Genomic DNA, 21,539 nt, shown 5'->3' with positions numbered 1-21,539 from the left:
AAGGACTCTTTTTCTGAATAGTATAAGTACAACTTTGCAGAATTGTAAAACTGATGAGTATGTGTTTTTGGGTGGAGACTTCAATTGCACAGAAAATGAAATGTTGGACAAAAACCATGTAGAGCCTCATGCGGCTTCAAGTCGAGTGCTTCGGGAAATGATTAAAGCACATAATTTATGTGATTTATGGAGGGAATTTAATGGCAATGTTAAACAGTATACGTGGTTACATACAAGAGATAATTTTCTCTCTATGGCAAGACTTGATAGGTTTTATTGTTTTAAACACCATGTAAATGTTGTGAAAAAATGTTTTTTTACGGATCATTTTCTACTTTTATGTCAGGTTTTTATTGCAAATGTTAAGGTTAAGAGTGCATATTGGCATTTTAATACATCTTTGTTAAATGACTTGAATTTTAAAGAAGTTTTCTGTTTCTTTTTGAGTCAGTTTAAATTAAGAAAAGAATGTTTTAATGATTTGAGACAATGGTGGGACTGTGGAAAAATTGAAATAAAAATGCTTTGTCAACAGTATGCTTTCAATGTGTCTCGAGACATCACTAGAGACATGAGAAAATTGGAATCTGAAATTGTTAACTTGCAAGCATTGGCAGATGTTAAGCAAGAAACAAGACAAGTTGAGACATTAAAATCCAAAAGGTCTCTTTTAGAGAATATGCTTGGTATAAAGGCACAAGGGGCTCTGATAAGGTCAAGGTATCAGAACTTGGCTCAAATGGATGCCCCATCTAAATTTTTCTTTAGCTTGGAGAAAAAAAATGGCCAATGCAGATATATTCACTCTCTACAGTCAGAGAGTGGCCAGGAGTTAACTGAAACAAACAATATAAGACGGAGAGCTGTAAGGTTTTACAGTGAACTGTTCAAGAGTGAATACAAAGAGAACGATCAGTTGTCTGCCAGTTTCCATGAAGGACTGCCCAGTGTTGCTGAGGATTCAAAGGCACACCTGGAAAGACCGTTGTCTAACCCGGAACTTTGGAATGCCCTTAAAGACATGGAGGGGGGGAAGTCTCCTGGTATTGATGGACTCCCTGTGGAGTTCTATAAAGCGTTTTGGTCTGTGCTTGGTGAGGACCTATTGAGTGTTGTTAATGAAAGTCTGACAGAAGGCTCACTGCCTTTGAGCTGTCGAAGAGCAGCTATAACACTGCTTCCTAAGAAGGGCAATTTACAGCAGATTAAGAACTGGCGTCCTGTAAGTTTGCTGTGCTCTTATATGAAGATTTTGTCGAAGGCCTTGGCTAACAGACTGAGAGAAGTAATGGGCCAAGTCATTCATGTGGACCAGACTTATTGTGTGCCAGGTAGATCCATTTTTGATAATGTTCATCTAATAAGAGATGTTTCGGGTTTCATGGGGGTGGATTTAGAACTCATCTATATGGATCAGGAGAAAGCTTTTGACAGAAATGAACATCAATATCTGTGGAAGACTTTACAATCTTTTGGTTTTGGTTTGAAATTTATTAAAATGATTTGAGTGTTGTACCAGAACATTGAAAGCATGCTGAAGGTCAATGGTGGTTTAAGTGCCCCGTTTAATATCAGTAGGGGTATAAGACAAGGGTGTGCGCTTTCAGGAATGTTATACTCCCTAGCTATTGAACCTTTGTTAATAAAATTAAGGAACAAAATTGTGGGTTTATCATTTCATCGCACAGAGTTACAGCATCAGGTGTCAGCATATGCTGATGATGTTATGATAATAGTTAATAGCCAAAAGGATATTGACAATTTGGAATCTGTGGTAAAGGACTTTTGTATAATTTCATCAGCAAGAGTAAATTGGGAGAAGAGCGAAGCTCTGGCAATTGGAAAATGGGAGGAGGGTTTACCAAAGTTACCGGGTGAGATGTTATGGAAAGGGGGGGGGGGGGGTTTAAATATTTGGGAGTATACCTGGGTGATGAAGCTGCACAACAGAAAAATTGGGAGGGAATTGTGGAAAAGATAGAGGGCAGACTGAAAAAATGGAAATGGATCCATCCACAAATGTCTTTTCGAGGAAGAGTGCTTGTAATCAATAATTTCGTAGCATCAACATTGTGGCATAAATTGTCTTGTGTCGACCCACCTGTTGGCCTTTTGCCAAAATTACAGGTAATTTTAGTAAATTTTTTCTAGGACAAACTTCACTGGCTTCCTAAAAGTGTGCTTTATTTGCCCAAAGAGGAGGGAGGGCAGGGCATGGTGCACTTGCAAAGTAGGCTAGCGACTTTTCGCCTACAATTTGTTCAAAAGTTTTTGAAGGGGTCTGCAGATTTGGTATGGCTAATGATGGCCAAAACAATCTTACAGAGAGTAGAAGGTCTTGGTATGGACTCTGCACTCTTTCTAATGGACCTTAAGAACATTTGCCTTAATGGATTACCACCTTTTTATAGAAGACTTTTCAAAGTTTGGAGACATTTTATCATTCATAGACTGGAGAAAACAGACTCCTTGTTCTGGTTGCTTGAAGAACCCTTGGTTAAAGGGGCAAGGCTCGATGTAAGCGAGAGCACAATGGGTCTAAAGCCGCGTTTCCACCGCAGGAACTTTACCCCGGAACCAGGAACTTTGGGGGGGAACTCGGTGTGTTTCGACCGCAGGAACCAGGGTCTAAATGAAGTTCCGGGTAAATATTTCCCCCTCCAAACGGCCCTGCTTGCGAGGTGGGACTTTTCAAAAGTTCGCGAACTTTCGGGGGTGGGACTTGGGCGCTGAACATGCTGATTGGTTGAGCTCTCGCAGCTATTTTTTTTTTCCACCGCCATATTTACAAGTCTTTTGCGAGGTGGGTTCCGTGGGTTTTGCGTTCAGTAAATATTTTTTTTGCAACAATGGAGTTCAACAAAAAATTCGACAGATGGACCGGCGACGAGGTTCAGGCTTTATTGAGCATATATGCGGAGGAGGACATCCAGCGGGAACTGGAAACGGCGACCCGTAATGAAAAGGTATACCTGAAGATATCGACTCGGTTCCAGTCACACTGGAAAACAGTGCAGAGAGAAGTTGAAGAAATTAAGACAAGATTACAAGAAATTAAAGTATCATAACAACCGGAGCGGTTCCGACCGGCGTATCAACAAGTGGTATGACCGCCTGGACGCGTTGCTGGGACACAGACCGTCCTTTTCTAGGGCAGCGGTAACGAAAGACTCGGCTAGTGCGTTGTTGGAAACCATCCAGGAATCCGAGTGGGTTGAAGGTAAATATATCATCTTGGTATCATCTATTAAACTCGTTGCAGTGTTTAAACACGTTGCAGTAACTTTTTTCAACGTGCTTTTCCAGACGTAACGAGTGGCCCTGATGAATCGCAGGCAACAGAGACCAGCGTGTTTTCCCCCGCGGTCACCAGTACGTTATAAAGCTGACAAAAATGTGTATATATTTAAAAACTGATGTGTAATCCTTAATGGTTTTGTTGTTTTTAATTGTAAACTTAAATTGCCCATGATAAAATTTGCACACTGGGCATTGTTCAAGCTGGGCAAACAATTGTTCATTATTTGTAGTGAAAACACTTTAAATAATTAATTGATGGTTTCTATTGTTTCATGGTTGCCTTGTGTATTAATTTCCATGTGTTTCTGTGCAATTTTTCTACTTAGAGAAAAGGAAAAGGGACTGTGACTTTTTTGATGCACTGAGGGACATGGAGGATGCTAACCGGGCCGTCCTGCAGCATGGACAAGAACTGACCAATATATTCAGCTGTTACTGGATAGCCAGGCCGAGGAGAGATGAGGAGGCAAGAGTTGGCATTCCACCAGTCAGAAGCGGAAGAAAGCAGAGGGACTTTCAGACCGGGTTTCTGTCTGTTCTTGGACAGTTTGTCCAGTTGTTCAAGAAGTAGCCACAATGACCAGCCGCTTGAATGAAGCATTTGCTCTACCACATTTGTACTTTATATATTGTATGTGTTGGCACAGCTCTTGGACAGGTTACTGAAAAATACACTTTTTTTATATTGTTGTTTTCACATTTTATATTTTCATTTTATTGTTCTAGTAATTTATTTGTCTTTGCACACTTTTATTTTAATTTTGTAAGAACTAATCTGTCTAAAATAAAGTAAAATGTGTAAAATGTCACTGTGTCTTTAATTTCCACATTCTAACTATATAACCACATTCTAATTGTATTCATATAGTGTAGGAAGCAAATAAAAGGGCTGCTGCTCGCAAGTCTTTCTGAATATGCACATAAACATATCTAGAAAACCCAAATATTATATTTTTAAATGTATAACTATGTGAATGTAGTATAATAACTTATAACCACAACTTAAGTGAAGCCATAAGTGTGGTCCTGCTTCATTTCAAATTTGAGGAAGAAGTCTCTAAAATTATGCATTTAATGAAGCATATTGTAATACTAGTCATGTGAATTTTTTTTTGTTGTGAATGTTAAGAGATGTTATTGTGATAAAAAATAAAATACTTGCAGTCTAGTACCTAATCTTTCAACTGCTTAATTCAGTCTATTGTTTTCATTCAATTAACTTTTCACACATCTGTCATGACTGAAACCTCATTATCCTTTTATAGAAAATGTTTTGTTTTGGAATTGAGCTATTACAACACATTCAGATTTTGGATTGCCCATCATCCCATTTTGCATTAAAATGGTCAAACCAGGTGAAAGTGCACGTTTAAATAAACAGTGTTGGTAATGTGTGTACATAATCAGCAAAAGCAGCACTGCTTGCATCACCTACACTTGTTATTGTTGCAGACAGTATCGCGCAAAAGTGATTACTGTCCGTCGGTAACTGGGAGAAGCAGTCGCGCGCATTCCCACGTCACCGGACTAATTTGCCTAATCTCCCCGGTACTTTAGACCGCGGTGGAAACGCAGATTGTAGCAGGTCTGGGGGAGAAAAAGTTCCTGGGAAAAAAGTTCCTGGTACAAATAGTTCCGGGTAATTTCGGTGGAAACGCGGCTTAACTCAGATACTCTGCACCTCCAGGAATGTCCAGTTGAAGTATATAGTTGATGTGTCTGGACCTGAATTGGAAGATATTAATGCAGTTGCCACTTTGTTGGGACAGAGATCAATTCTTCATACTGCAAAAATAGTTGAACTTTGGAGAAAAAAATGAACAGAGGAGGAGTTAAAGTTGTTAAAAGGATTTAAAGATGGGTCCATAATTTCGGATGAGAAGGATCCCTTTCCAAAACTTGGTCTTACTCCAGATTTAAAAGATACATAAGGACCTTTATTGGATTTGAAAGGTTTAAAGGATTTAGACTTGGCTGTGTTAGGGGGAAAATTGTTGTACAAATGTTTTGTGAAAGTATTTAACAGAACAATGTTGGACAAGAGAACTGATACAGTGTGGAGAGATAAACTTGCACTAGATGAGGGAGTTAAACCAGTGTGGAGGGTGCTGTATAAACCACCATTGACCAAACGTGTTGGTGATCTACAGTGGAGAATTTTACATGGTGTTGTGGCAGTAAATGCTTTTATATCTGTTATTAATCATAATGTTGATGATAAGTGTATTTTTTGTGGATGCCGAGAGACTGTTTTTCATTGCTATTTGGAATGTAGAAGATTAATGCCATTGTTTGACATATTAAGTAAGGCTTTTTTTAAAGTGTGGAGAGGTATATACTCAAAGCGCTTTCATTTTGGGAGCTGGTTATAGTCAGAATCAAAAGATAAAATGGCAGTTAATAAATTTTTTGATAGGTCAAGTGAAACTTGCCATACTTGTAACAAGGAGGAATACAATTGAGAATACACATGGTCAGGAGCTTTTGCCTATTTTTAAAGCATTTGTAAAGTCTAGAATTACAATAGATTTTAGGTATTATAGAGCAATGAATGATGTTGATACTTTTGTACAACAGTGGTGTTATGATGATGCTATCTGTTCAGTGCTGGAGGAAGAGTTGTGTTTTGATATTTTGTGGTGTTAAATCTTTTGATGAATTGAAAAAGTGATGTAATAAAGATGTTTTTATAAAAATAAAAAATAAATCTCTCTCTTTCTCTCTCGGGGGATGGGCGGGTGTGTGTGTGTGTGTGTGTGTGGAGTGGGGGACTTGGCGGGTGTCAGCTAAAGCATGCCTCTCTGGCTGTGTGTGTGTGTGTGTGTGTATGTGTTGCGGGGGATGGGTGGGAGTCAGCTAAATCATGCCTCTCTTGCTCTGTGTGTGCGTGTGTGTGTGTGTGTGTGTGTGTGTGTGTGTGTGTGTGTGTGTGTGTGTGTGTGTGTGAGAGTGAGAGAGAGGGGATGGCTCCAGCTGCTGTGACCTATGAAATCTTATGACATGAAATAGTTATTTTACGTTTAACGGATACAAGTTCATATTTCAGCAAATGATAACTTCACATTTGTAATTAAACTATGACACTTTATCAACATTCGGACAGAACTAATTTTCTAAATGACATTTGAGTTACAATTCTTATCACCTGACATCTGTGATTTCATGTACTCATTCAGACAGTACTCTTTTTTTTAAAACAGAGGAGTGTGAGTGTGTTTTCTATACATGTGTTTTACAGAAGGTCATGTGCTGTGTTTGCAAAGATAATTTTTGACACATTTGTCTTTAAATTCATTATTTACTGACATAGTTCAAATTTATTTTTAAAAAATTCACTTTATTTTCTACAAGTGTCTGTTTATAATAAACTTCCATAAAATGTAGACACGCATCTTACACTTACCTGACACTGATATTAAAATCATCGTTGCAGTTTCTGTGATTTGGCTCCATTTATAAATTTTTTTAATTAACATTTTTTAATTGGACCACCCATATTGAAATGAAAGCACGCTATATGGTGCATAAGATTGGTGCACAAACGGTAGCTAAGGTAGGTCAAAAAACACATGAAGAGAAGTGTTAGGATAATACAAGATCAGCATTCAAACAGTATTCTGAACTCATTACGTTTTGACCTTTGACATCATCTGACATGAAATTAATTTAAATTTAATTGATCTCAGATGTGGCTGTTGTGGTTAGTGGTCATAGCAGCACCAACTGCTGCAGTTAATGTGGTGAATTCAGATGACTTTGACATAGTCCTTTTATGTTTTTCCATTTTAAATGCCTATTGCCTGCCGTGCACAGTTAAGCTGATGCCACCGGCGTGGCGGTGCCACCGGCTTGGGCCCATCATCGCTGCTCGCAGCTTTAATAAAATTTTTTTTCCCGACTTCTCGGGTACTTTTGGGGCACTTAACATGCTCGAAAACTCTTGAAACTTTGCACACGCGTCGGAATGCGCGGCCATCAGGGCCGGGCTGAAGCGGGTACCCGGGCGTGGCAGGGGGGCTCGACAGCGCCCCCTTAAGTGGGGTTTGAAAACTTGGTCCATATATCAAACACACTTGCACGTACATGTATGAAACTCGGTACACATATAGACCTCATCGGGGCGAACAACTTTCGTGCTCATAGTTATGCGTCAGCCCAACAGGAAGTGAGCTTTTATGGGTTGTTCGGAAAACGCATGCTCTGGAATTTAATATACTTCTCCGAGGCCATTGTTTTGATCATTGCTAAACTCGGTCAGCATGAAGTGAACATATTCAGGATGCTAAATTGCGAGCAGATTTTTGATATCTTGAATGATTTGGCCGTGGCGAAGCAACAAATTTATGCCGAGAAAAGGGAAACAGGAAGTGTGTTATAACTTGTGCAAACATTGACTGATTTGGATGAAACTTCAGCTATGTGTTCGTTGTAAGAGGCCGATCACATGGATATGACTTTTGTGAGTCAAAGTTATAGCCCCACCAACTGGCAGCAGGAAGTGTCACTTTCAAAAATGCTTTGAATCACCATCTTATTTTCACCCGATTTACTTCAAACTTCATCAGTATAATGTGAAAACATGACAGATAGAGACATATGAAATGGATTCCTGATATTTTAAATACTGTTGCCATGGCAACGTGTTAAAGTTTAATCATCTTTTGGCTGTTTTGAGGCTCTTAGCATGCTTGAAATTGCTTGAAGCTCAACACACACATCAGAGATGTCAGTCAGTACACATGGGCAATGCCTCAGAAACGGGCGGGGATGAGGGGCTCTATAGCGCCACCTTTTGACAAAAATGGGGGGGGTTAGTTTTATCTTTAGTCACCAAACTCAGTACATATATTGTTCTCTTCGAGCCGGACAACTTTCTAATTTACAGTCATTAGCTCAGACCAACAGGAAGTCAGATATTTTGGTTTGAACGTGAGTAAATTGCCTTATTAAATAAACTTTAAATAATTGTTTTTATAGTCTGAGTTTCTTACAGTTCATGACTATTCATCTCTCAGCGTGCTTTCGGGTTGGATATTATTTCGTTTCACGTGAGTGTGCGTGCGTTTGTCCTCGGGGTTCCCCCCACACATCAGGATCATGTTGAATATTTACGATTCGTGATCGGGACGGCTCCGACGTTCTTCCGAGCAGGTTCGGACACGCTTAACACACTTCACACCACAGGAAAATCTGATAACATAATCTTTAGAACCATCAAGATAATCGGGACATAGCTAGGATTGTCGGAAGGGGGGAAATTGGCCCAAAATCAGCCCGATTATCTTTTGGTGTGTACCCAGCATTAGCTGACATGAGACGCAGCCACACAGACAGGACACTGACACACACACACACACACACACAGACAGACAGACAGGACATTGACATACAGCGCGTTCTCTTGTGTCTTGTCGCGCTTGGAAGCATTTACATGAATAGGAGCGTGATCATGTAACGCTAGGCAAAATGGATATAAAAACTGACGCTGCGTTATTTGCGTTAAATATTTTTTAAGCGTTAAGCTGAAAAAAATTAATCGCCCACGTTAATGTGTTAATTTGCCCGGCCCTAATATATATTAATATTGATTAATAGCCTGATAGTTGGTCATTTTTAGATTACAATACTCGCTTGGCTGATTAAAGTTATATCTTCCAACAGCCTGGTGATCTATAACGACATGCAATTTTTTATATAAATTTGTCTTCTGGACATTCTTACCTGTATGGCAGACAGAAGCCTGTGTCACCCTTCTCCACCTCCTCTTTAAACTGTTGGACACAGTCAAGGAAAGCCACCATTGCATGGTCAAATTTATTATCCCAGAAAAAGCGCAGACCACCTGAGCAATATAATGGCAACTCCTACAACAGGAAACAGAAGCAAAAAAATGCTGATGATGTGACTTGTACATTTCCTCCAAGACATTTTTAAAGGGCAGTGTCTTCCTGATAATTAAAATCACTCCCACTAAGAAATGCAAATAACCTTTTCATGTACATTTGTTTTACTTTGGCTTTTCAGTTTTTACTTTCAAGAAATGCATAGTAGTTTTGGCATGGCTAAAGTAGTTCCAGGCAGGTATTGACACTGGCCAAGCAAATAAATATAGTAAACAAAACTAACTTGCCTTAAAATTAAATTTTATTATACAAGGACAGCATATACTCTCTTTTTCCCGCTCTCTCTCCCACTCAAACGCACACACAAGTACGGAGACACACTTGCACAGAAACGTGTTGTCAGCGCTGCTCTGACGAATTTATCAATAAAACCATTTAATAATGTAAATGCTACATGAATTTCTCACTAGCAAGGTAATAACGGCCCTGTTCTTGGAGCAGATAAACTTAGTTTCGCTATTAGTAGAGATGCTGCTGCCGAACACTGTTGAGAGACGCACAGACTCACATATGCTTAATCAATCTCTCTCTCTCTCTGCATTAATAACTGCATTAGTCTGATATCAGTGGCTGAAGCCTCTGAGAGCCATTACTAGCTCTAAAATTATGTTTTGGAATTAGCATCAGAGGCTTGGGATTAGATGCTTAAGAAATTTTGAAGGTAAGAGTATTTTAAGGACAAAAACCTGACAAATGTTTTGAAATACATAATTTGGACAATGTTTTGAGGTGTGGTAACCGTAGTATAAGCATAATAATTGAGTTGCGCATTACCACCTCTGGTGTGCAGTATTTATCTAATAATTCAACAGTGAAGATTGAAATTTTATTGTTTAATGTTATTTTTATTTAGTATTATTGTTTTATTATTTTTCATTATTATTTGTATAATGTACAATGTAAAGTCAGGCTGTGTCTGTACATGTGTCCCAAGGAGAGACATATGAGCTATATTTGTTACAGGAATGTGCATACATATAGCACGTTTCCACTGATGCATACAGTAGCATGCATTTGCTCCATGATGCATTGTCAACTGATTCTTTATAAGGAAAGTGGATTGTGCAACATATGTAAGCATGAAGTATACGCTCTATTTTAAACATAGGACACATGTTTCTCTTCCTTCTAAGGAAATCTCTTCCTAGTGAGGTCCTCTGTTAGTAGTATATAACATCCAAATTGAGTGTACTGCCTCAGACGGGAGACAGAGATGGGAGACGGGAGACAGAGACAGGAGATGGCAGAGACCGAGACGAAGACCAAGACAACGACAATGAGATGGAGGAAGAGGGACAGGGGGAGGATGGAGAAGGGAGAGGGTAGAGAAACGGAGGAATGGAGAAACATACAGCTGGCATGAGACAATAACTTTTCAATGTCTCTACTATGTCTGACATATAAAAATAATAAATAAGAGATCTCTTGGCAAATGACTGGTATCCGGTCCTATGATTCAATCATAACAGGGACAAAGCTGAATTTTCACATCAACAAACGGCCCATTTTCAATTTTTCCTTACATCACCATCCCGTCATTCTGTAGTAACAACACAAAACTTTACATTCCACTGTAAAAGTGTTTTCCCTCCCTATACCCTATAACAACATTGTTTAGGCCTGGAATATAGTATATTTCAGAGGTGGGGGGCTAGAGTTACTACTGCTTCAGCCCCCCCTAAACTTCTGCCCAGCCCCCCTAAAAAATGTGTGATTGACCTTTATAACATGAAACTTGCGGGAGGCTTTGCCTTCGTCCCGTCTTTTAATCAGCGTGTTCTTCAATCCGCTGTGGCGGCGAATAGAGCGCACGTTAGAAGTCTGTCACCGCTCGTCAATGTCAAAATATTTGAGAAAACCAATCAAATCAGAGTAGGCGGGCTTTATGTACGCACAGATGCTGCCGAGTCTGAGCGTGAATTTTAGCAACACGACTCAACGTCAAGTGTGAGATATGTAGCTAAACTAAACATTTCATATTTGACAGCTGCTTCTTTAAGTCAGAAACGTTAAACAAATATAAGAATATTCAGGCAAATTAATAAACTTTTGTCTAATTTCGCCATTTTGAATTGAAATAGGCCTATGTAATGTCCTTTATAATATAATTAACAAACAAGAAATAATAAGAAAGCCGTTTTCTTCAGATTAGGCATAAGATTAATAGTAATGAATGTGTGCATATTGTAAATTAATATAATTCCATTTGTAGCATTCAGTAAAAAAAAAGCTCAGCTTTTTTCAGCCTGTATTGGGCATAAGATTAGTAATGAATGTGTACATATTGTGAATCAATTTAATACATTTAGTTACCGATCTTTCCTGTTAGCTTTCAGTAAATTAACATGTCTACAAAAATTATTAATAAAACATATAAATATCAGTTAAACATACAGTAATGCACATATGTAGATCATGGAAATCAAAATGTTCTCCCCGAACCCCCCAAACTACCTCACATTTGGGATCTCAGTGATTATAAACCTGCCTACATTGTATGATTAAGGGATGTACAATATGGTCATGCAGAATAAGGCATTAATATTTGCTTTATAAGTAATAATAAATAGCCAATATCCTAATATGCATACTAATAAGCTACTAGTTAATAGTGAGAATTGGAGTCTAAACTAAAGTTTTACCATTTTTTTCCCCATACCTTCACTGGGGGCTGAGCCCCCTAAAATTAAAATCCTAGAAACGCCCCTGCTCGACAATGACTTTATAACCTGTTCATTACAGTTAATTTGACTAATATCTGGGGAGATTAGTGCAAAACAGCATCCTTCTTTATAAAATGAAAATGCTCTCAAAATCCATATGTTGGCAAAAAATGCCCCTAGTATGATTCTTTATATTTATGGCATATGATAGATCAACACGACTGCAAATGTGATCCTAATGTTACCCAACAGTTCAATAAACAAAAAGTTTCTCTTATTTTAGATATTATAAATCAAGATTGATCTACCAAAGATTGATCCACGTCCACCAAAGCGTTTTAGCCACCTGAAAACTCTATGCGCTCTGCTGAAAACGCCTTGCTGTGAGCGCTTGAGAACGTTTTGGCAGTGCAGCGTTTTTTGAGTCACTTTGCATGCTGTGATATGGAATATTCGCTGAAGTGTTAATAGTATCTCATTTCACAGATAGTTTGTTTCTGTATTGATTCTATATAAAAATGCTGATGCAATGTAAAGTATTTGCTCTGGCTCTTGTTTTAAATTATTTTGTTCCGTTATGGTTGGTTGGTGTTGTATTTGTCCCGCCGCTCCTCCACTGTGATTGGACGACTGGGTGAAAAGTAACAGTGATGAGCGCTGCATTATTCAATTCTCTGTGACCGGTTGCAGCTCCGTCTGTGGTGGTGTGAATAGCTCTTCTTCATCTCTCTCCTGTGATTCCGAGTGCCATGTATGCTTTGCACAGTGACTGGCCTGCAAACCCCCGACACCCAACCTCCACATGCTAACCTTCAGTTCCTCATACTTTGATATTTTCCGTTCACAGGCCTCCTCCATCCTTTCTTCCCATGGTATGGTGAGCACAAGCATCAGACATTTTTTTTGTATGAGTCTGACCACAAAATGTCAGGCCGCAGTGAAGTCTCTGTGATGTGGGGAGGAAATCACATCCGCTTTCCAAGGTCTTCTTCCATCCTCCAATCCTGTGCAGTAAAGAGAAGCCCAGTTGCTTTCTGGTGTTCACTAGTTAGTCTTTCTCCCTCTTTGACAAAGTGAATAGCGTGCCTGCTCGGCAGATGTTAAGAGTATTGCAGATGGTCCTCCTATGGTCCATGCCCCCACGATCTACTACAGCAACTCAGGATATGTTCAAATATGTCAGTTCTCTCACAGAGGGGGCAGGCTGGTTGTTCCGCAAGGCCCCAGTGGTGCAATTTGGATGGACTTGGGAGGACATCATAGACAGCCCTAATAAGGAATTTTATGCTCTGTGAATAATTTTTTAAAACCAGATACAAGATCTAACCACAGCACCACTAGGTTGCCCTTGGTTTCTCTGGCCTCCCTCAGCAGCTGTGTGATTACTCCTGCACTCTGACCAGGTGTTGAGCCAGCTCTGGCTTTCTTGACGACTTGTTGAACCTCTTTGAAGGACGGCTCTTGCAAGTCAAAGGCCTCTGTTGGTTCTTTGGGGGGGGGGGGGGGGTAATGAGGATGTCGCATTCTCCAAGTTCAACTTCTCTGTTTGTGTTGAGCTGAGCCATTGACAGGCTGTTCCCTTGATTGTTTGGGCGAATTACAAAGGTGGACAGAACATATATAAGGTCAGGTCAGTCAGTAAGTCGCTAGGAGAAGCGTGCCGACAGTGAAGGAGTGCATTGAAGCAGCGTGTAAGTGTTTTTTCTGATTACTCAGTTTGCTGGATTTGCTCAGCGTATTACACGCTAACAAGTGGATACATTTCGATTCTGTACTTATTTATCTATTTATAATTTTACTGGTTAAGATAATTGTATTTGAATTATAACCACAGCTGTTTTTGCCGCCCGCCCGCACTCAATTGTTATTATTATTGCTGGATATTCGCACTGCTAGTGAGTCATTGTTTCGTTTTTGAGCTGAGCCATTGACAGGCTGTTCCCTTGATTGTTTGGGCGAATTACAAAAGCGTCCTCACCTGTTCTGACTGAAGTAGTGATTAGCATCTATTTAATATGCTCATTAACGCTGGCGCGGAAGCGTTAGCGGGAGCGTTCAGCCTCCTCGTGTGAAGACAAAGTCGGGTAAAGACATCGACTCTCCCTGCGACTCCCCCGAAGAGGCCACCAGTAAGGCACTTAAGTTTTTCCTTTCTCTTTTCTCTCTCTTACCATGTGCTTTCTGTACCATGCTATTACAGTTACATCTCCCGTTACAACCCATATTATAGTAATTTACCGCCCTCCTGGCCAATTAGGCACCTTTGTTGAGGAGCTGGATCTGCTGCTGTCCTCATTCCCAGAGGATGGCAGCCCACTTGTAGTCCTCGGTGACTTCAACATTCACATCAACAAACCTTATGCTGAAGACTTCCACTCACTCCTAGCCTCATTTGATCTCACCCACCTCAGCAGCACACATACCCACAAATCTGGTAACCAACTTGACCTTATCTACACACGCAACTGCACTACAGATAACATTTTGGTCAAACCTCTTCACCATTCAGATCATTACTTCATCACATTTAATCTACAACTTACTACTCAGGCACCACCAGCCGCTCTACCAGTTACTTTCAGGCAAAACCTGCGCTCACTTTCTCCTTCTCGTCTCTCCTCTGCTGTGTCATCTTCTCTTCCCTCATTGTGATGATGAACTTGGAGGTCATCACCACGTGAACATTAGTTCACAGTGTTATCAAGTGTTTTGATTGGTTGTTTGTTTCATGATGATGATTTGAAAAAAGTATAGAGACAATATCTAGCGTTTAAATGGTATTGAGTACAATAATTGAACAGAGGTTTTGAATTGGTTTTCATATGGTTGTCATGTTGTATTGTTTATAGCTGATCAATGATAATATGCATGATTTGATTTGTGTTTCAAGGTTTTGATAGCACTGTCGGGCTAGACCAGTATTCTTGGGTTATGGGGGAGGAGTCAAGTCTACCCCGGGAGTTGGTATGTTCCATGAGTGTTTTGGCGGGAACTGGGCTGGTACAAGCTAGCGTGTTTGGCTTGAGAGGTTAGTTGGGCTAGGGATAGCTTTGGGCTGTAGCATGAGAGGCTTCTTGGATTCTTCCTGATTTGCTGCTCCAAGCATTTTTATTTCTGTTTGTATTGTATGTTTTCAGTAGTTTTGTTTATTTATTTTTGATTCATTTTGAACTTTCTTTTTGTACACGTGTGCGGGGCAGCTGCCGGAATAAATCACTGGGACCAAATGCTTTGCGACTGTGTACTCTTGTCATTTCATCGATCCCTGGGCTTGCCGGCAAACAAAAAGGAACTCTACAACACAGGTAAACTGTAACACCCGGTCATTCGACACCTCGCGGTCAGGATCCTGCAAATGTAAATTGACCGTAGTGGCGACAGCTTTCCGACACTCATCCACACAATTCTCCTCTATGGATGTTAGCATACCATACAGAATCTATGTTCCACTTTAACTTCTTGTCAAGATAGTATCTGTCCTCTGTCTTCTAGGCCAGCACGTACTACTCCCTCTAACCCATGGCTATCTGATGTTCTTCATGAACACCGGACCAAACTCAGGGCAGCAGAGAGGAAATGGCTTAAATCAACCGACCCGTCTGACCTGAGTAAGTATCAGTCTCTGCTCTCATCCTTTTCAGGTAAGTCCATGCGGCTAAATCTTCATATTTCCACAACAAAATCAACAACAGCTCAAACTCACTCACACTGTTCAGAACATTAAACTCTCTGCTCTGTCCTCCTCCGCCTCCTCCCACCACCTCCCTAATCTGCCGACGATTTTGCCCATTTCTTCACAAACAAAACAACAACCATCAGCAGTCAGGTTTCAAAAGGGGCCACTCCACAGAGACTGCATATACTGAAGCCCTGCGGATTGCAAAAGTTGATTCCAAATCATCGGTCCCTGTCCTCCTCGATCTATCTGCTGCCTTTGACACAGTCAATCATCAGATTCTTCTGTCCACCCTTTCATCACTGGGCATCACAGGGATTACACTCCACTGGTTTGAGTCCTATATCACAGGTAGGTCTTTCAAGATTGCCTGGAGAGGGGAGGTATCCAAAGCACATCAGCTGACCACAGGGGTTCCTCAGGGCTCAGTGCTTGGACCTCTCCTCTTCTCCATTTACACTACATCATTGGGACCCATCATACAGGCACATGGCCTCTCATACCACTGCTATGCTGATGAGACTCAGCTCTACCTTTCATTCCAACCAGACGACCCCACAGTAGCCGCAAGAATCTCCAGCTGTCTGGCGGACATCTCAGCATGGATGAAAAACATCACCTGCAGCTCAACCTGGCAAAGACTGAACTGCTCGTCTTCCCGGCCAATCTGACAATACAACATGGCTTCGCCATCCAGCTAGGTTAATCTCGGATCACCCCTACAGGGTCGGTCAGAAACCTTGGCGTAATCTTTGACGACCAGCTGTCCTTCAAAGACCACATTTTAAAGACAGCTCGCTCATGCAGGTTTGCACTCCACAAAATCAGGAAGATCAGACCTTTTCTAACAGAACATGCAACCCAGTTTCTTGTCCAGGCCCTGGTCATTTCTAGGCTTGACTACTGCAATGTGCTTTTGGCTGGACTGCCATCATGTGCGATCAAAACTCTCCAAATGATCCAGAATGCAGCAGCACGCCTTATCTTCAACAAACCCAAAAGGGCCCACGCCACTCTTCATCTCTCGGCTACCACTCACTGCTTGCATTAAGTTCAAGGAGCTTACGCTCGCTTACAGATCCACCACGAGCTCCTGCATACTTTGACTCGCTCCTACAAGTCTACACCCCCACCAGAAGCCTTCGCTCAGCTAAGGAGCAACGGCTTGTGGTACCATCACAGAGAGGCAGAAAATCCCTCTCCAGAACATTCACATTCACCGTTCCCTGCTGGTGGAACGACCTTCCCACCTCCATCCGAATTGCAGAATCACTGACAGCATTCAAACGACAGCTGAAAACTCACCTCTTCCGCGAGCACTTAACCTTATCTTAAGAAAAAAAAAAAAAAAACACTTTCCTTTTCCTTATTTTCCTTCTATTTTCCTCTACTTCTTCCCTGCCCTGGTGAATGATGCTCTGTGCGATGTCCAAACTTAGTACTTCAGGCACTTTCTGTGTTTCGCTGCCTCCTCATGACGGATCGCTCCTGTACTCCTCAGTTGTAAGTCGCTTTGGATAAAAGCGTCTACTAAATGCATAAATGTAAATGAAGGTTCTATGGAGATGTTGATCCATCTCTTTCTTTTGTACATGACAGGACTCCACTTCTCTTCTGACCCAACAGCTGTTTTGTGAACTGGAAGGGGTTGCTGATAAATGCTGCTCTCCTCTGTGGTCTTTCCCTCCTGCGCCTCCGATGTTGCTCTGCTCTTCTCAGGGTTATGAGCCTTTTCCTCAGCATTAGTCGTAATTCTTCCAGTGGTGCCTTTTCTTCCTGGTTTGCCAGCTTATGTTGTTTCTTAACGGATTTTAGTAATTTGCAGATGTTATGGATCTTGTTGGCTCTGTTATTCTTAAAGAGCACCTATCATGGAATTTTGAAATTTACCTTTCATGTAGTGTGTAACATAGATCTAAGTGAACAAAAACATCCTGCAAAGTTTTGAAATATGACAGTACACCATATATATAGTTATTTTCTTTCAAAAGTAAGAGTCGACTCTCAGTCATTTTTAAGAATCGTTAGAAGACCGAAGCTTTTTCTCTGACTAGATGACGTCAACTTGTCAAGTTATTTGAATACGATACGCCAACTTATTGCGCTCCAAGACGCCAGTGAAAACTAGAAAACATCATGGCGACGAGACGCTGTGTTCTGAAGTGCGCCTCCAAAAGCAAACTTTTTTCATCTGCCCAAGGATGAGCATTTGAAGACTAAGTGGCTTGAAGACAAACCATGCATTGTCGCGATTGTGTGTTCATTTAATCGTCAAATGTCTCTATTTGCATGTTTCGCAATCTCATGAAGCTTTTATTATGGACTTCTATTATGGCACATGGTATCTTCTTCGTCTATCTGTACCATATATGGATTACATGTGCACAGAGCGCCCTCCGGCTGCCAGTATGAATTGTAAACAACACATAAGAGACATCTGCGCATTTTGCGGAAGTATTGAATAAAAAATACTCCTCTGTTTAGAAATTTGACAGACATATGAGAATCTATCAATATGTCTCCTCATCTGCACACTTTTGAACTAAAAGCCCTGAGGGATGTTGATTTGTCGCGAGTCTTCGTGAGGAGAATAGAGGAGTTTTTTTATGAATGAGATCAGCTGAGGCTCATATTACAATCAAACGGTTCCGACGCGGTTTTCATATTCATAACTCCTGACACATATTAACAAATTACTGTCACTATAAGACTTTGATGGGCGTTCTGTTTCCGAAAATATCTGCACAGACTATACCAATCACAACTGACTGGGTCATCGGACCAATCACCGCAGATTAGCGTCACGTAAAGTTTTTCGTAAAGTCACGGTTTTGAAAAGTGAATCACTAAAGGAATCATTTGAAAATCGCTGACAAAACAGGTAAAAATAAATGCATATTATAAGAAAACTAAAGTCTTTTTTGTCATTGCATGCATGCAAAACTGTTGTTGGGGACTTCTAAAACAATATTTGGAACATTTTAAATGCCATGATAGGTACTCTTTAACATATGGCTGTTTTGTCCTTTTTTCTTCTATGCCAAATCTCTCAACTGCAACTGTCATGACCATCATTGTCATTGTCTTCAATCTCCTCTCCACATCACCTTTGGCTATTGTTTCCCATGCCAGGTCTACAGGTGCTGGTCATATAATTAGAATTTCATCAAAAAGTTGATTTATTTCACTAATTCCATTTAAAAAGTGAAACTTGTATATTATATTCATTCACTACACACAGACTGATATATTTCAAATGTTTATTTATTTTCATTTTGATGATTATAACTGACCACTAAGGAAAACCCCAAATTCAGTATCTCAGAAAATTAGAATCTTGTGAAAAGGTTCAATATTGAAGACACCTGGTGCCACACTCTAATCAGCTAATTAAGTCAAAACACCTGCAAAGGCCTTTAAATGGTCTCTCAGTCTAGTTCTGTAGGCTATACAATCATGGGGAAGACTGCTTACTTGACAGTTGTCCAAAAGATGACCATTGACACCTTGCACAAGGAGGGCAAGACACAAAAGGTCATTGCAAAAGAGGCTGGCTGTTCAAAGAGCTCTGTGTCCAAGCACATTAATAGAGAGGCGAAGGGAAGGAAAAGATGTGATGGAAAAAAGTGTACAAGCAATAGGGATAACCGCATTGCTGGAGAGGATTGTGAAACAAAACCCATTCAAAAATGTGGGGGAGATTCACAAAGAGTGGACTTAGAGAACCACTACGCACAGACGTATGCAAGACAAGGGTTTCAACTGTCACATCCCTTGTGTCAAGCCACTCTTGAACAACAGACAGTGTCAGAAGCGTCTCGCCTGGGCTAAAGACAAAAAGGACTGGACTGCTACTGAGTGGTCCGAAGTTATGTTCTCTGATGAAAGTAAATTTTGCATTTCCTTTGGAAATCAGGGTCTCAGAGTCTGGAGGAAGAGAGGAGAGGCACACAATCCACGTTGCTTGAGGTCCAGTGTAAAGTTTCCACAGTCAGTGACGGTTTGGGGTGCCATGTCATCTGCTGCTGTTGGTCCATTGTTTTCTGAAGTCCAAGGTCAACGCAGCCGTATACCAGGAAGTTTATGAGCACTTCATGCTTCCTGCTGCTGACTAACTTTATGGAGATGCAGATGATATTTTCCAACAGGACATGGCACCTGCACACAGTGCCAAAGCAACTAGTACCTGGTTTAAGGACCATGGTATCCCTGTTCTTAATCGGCCAGCAAACTCGCCTGACCTTAACCCCATAGAAAATCTATGGGGTATTGTGAAGAGGAAGATGCGATATGCCAGACCCAACAATGCAGAAGAGCTGAAGGCCACTATCAGAGCAACCTGGGCTCTCATAACACCTAAGCAGTGCCACAGACTGATCGACTCCATGCCACGCCGCATTGCTGCAGTAATTCAGGCAAAAGGAGCCCCAACTAAGTATTGAGTGCTGTACATGCTCATACTTTTCATGTTCATACTTTTCAGTTGGCCAAGATTTCTAAAAATCTTAAGTAATATTCTTAAGTAATATTCTAATTTTCTGAGATACTGAATTTATGATTTTCCTTAGTTGTCAGTTATAATCATCAAAATTAAAAGAAATAAACATTTGAAATATATCAGTATGTGTGTAATGAATGAATATAATTAGTGAAATAAATCAACTTTTTGATGATATTCTAATTATATGACCAGCACCTGTATGCCCTCATCAGATCTTTGCCAATCTGTTGTTTGGCTGCCCCTAGGCCATCTGATCCATGCAGTCTGCAATGCTATGTTCAGCTGCACAGCTTGCACCACGTGGAGGCTTTGGGTACTGTGGGGTGATTCCTGACCCTGCTCCTTTTGCCACAGGTGCACTGGATACTCATTGCCATTAGTCCATTGCTCTGAGTCGATAACCTCATGTCTGTCCGCTTACAAAGCTCTTCCAGAATGATATTTTCACACAATAAGATATGAGATTATGGGTATTATTATCACCAGTTAAAATGGCGTTAAATGAATGAAAACAGTGGGAGGTTTTTTGGTTGAACAAATGCTTTATTGTAATAAACTTGAAAGCATTTGTTTGTTTTGTTTATTAAAATTTCAATAAGTTTGTATATGTTTAAGAATAATAGAGCCCTTGAAATTTTTCTTTTTATGATTTAATACAAATATATTACCAAAACGGTGGTAATCAAATAAAATGTAACTTTTATCCTTTTATTTTTTGGCAAAGTGCTGCAAAACAGAGATTTGCTATATTAAACCATGGATTAAAAATATATTCTTAAATGTTTAAATTATGTATTATTATTATTTTGACAAATACATTCTATTGTAGGCCTACAATAGTAGGCTAATATACACTCACCTAAAGGATTATTAGGAACATACTGTGTTTGACCCCCTTTCACCTTCAGAACTGCCTTAATTCTATGTGGCATTGATTCAACAAGGTGCTGAAAGCATTCTTTAGAAATGTTGGCCCATATTAATAGGATAGCATCTTGCAGTTGATGGAGATTTGTGGAATGTACATTCAGGGCACAAAGCTCCCGTTCCACCACATCCCAAAGATGCTCTATTGGGTTGATATCTGGTGACTGTGGGGGCCATTTTAGTACAGTGAACTCATTGTCATGTACAAGAAACCAATTTGAAATGATTCGAGCTTTGTGACCTGGTGCATTATCCTGCTGGAAGTAGCCATCAGAGGACGGGTACATGGTGGTCATAAAGGGATGGACATGGTCAGAAACAATGCTCAGGTAGGCAGTGGCATTTAAACGATGCCCAATTGGCACTAAGGGGCCTAAAGTGTGCCAAGAAAACATTCCCCACACCATTACACCACCACCACCAGCCTGCACAGTGGTAACAAGGCATGATGGATCCATGTTCTCATTCTGTTTACGCCAAATTCTGACTCTACCATCTGAATGTCTCAACAGGAACCGAGACTCATCAGACCAGGCAACATTTTTCCAGTCTTCAACCATCCAATTTTG

At 40.4% G+C, this 21,539-nt stretch overlaps 1 protein-coding gene across 5 annotated transcripts in view; it reads right to left on the bottom strand.

Moving 5' to 3' along the window:
• becn1 (beclin 1, autophagy related) overlaps window positions 1-21,539 on the bottom strand; it is a 134,617-nt gene that overhangs the window by 17,402 nt on the left and 95,676 nt on the right. For all 5 annotated transcript variants that reach the window (XM_079846244.1, XM_079846248.1, XM_079846245.1 and 2 more), the window contains one exon: window positions 9,022-9,164. In XM_079846244.1, coding sequence (XP_079702370.1) covers window positions 9,022-9,164 — 143 coding nt within the window. The remainder of the gene's footprint in view (window positions 1-9,021; window positions 9,165-21,539) is intronic.

This window comes from Gobio gobio, assembly GCF_949357685.1.
Source record: "Gobio gobio genome assembly, chromosome: 20".
Classification (NCBI taxonomy): Eukaryota; Metazoa; Chordata; class Actinopteri; order Cypriniformes; family Gobionidae; genus Gobio; species Gobio gobio.
The sequence above is the reverse complement of the archived record's forward strand: the minus strand, read 5'-3'. Positions and strand labels throughout refer to the sequence as shown.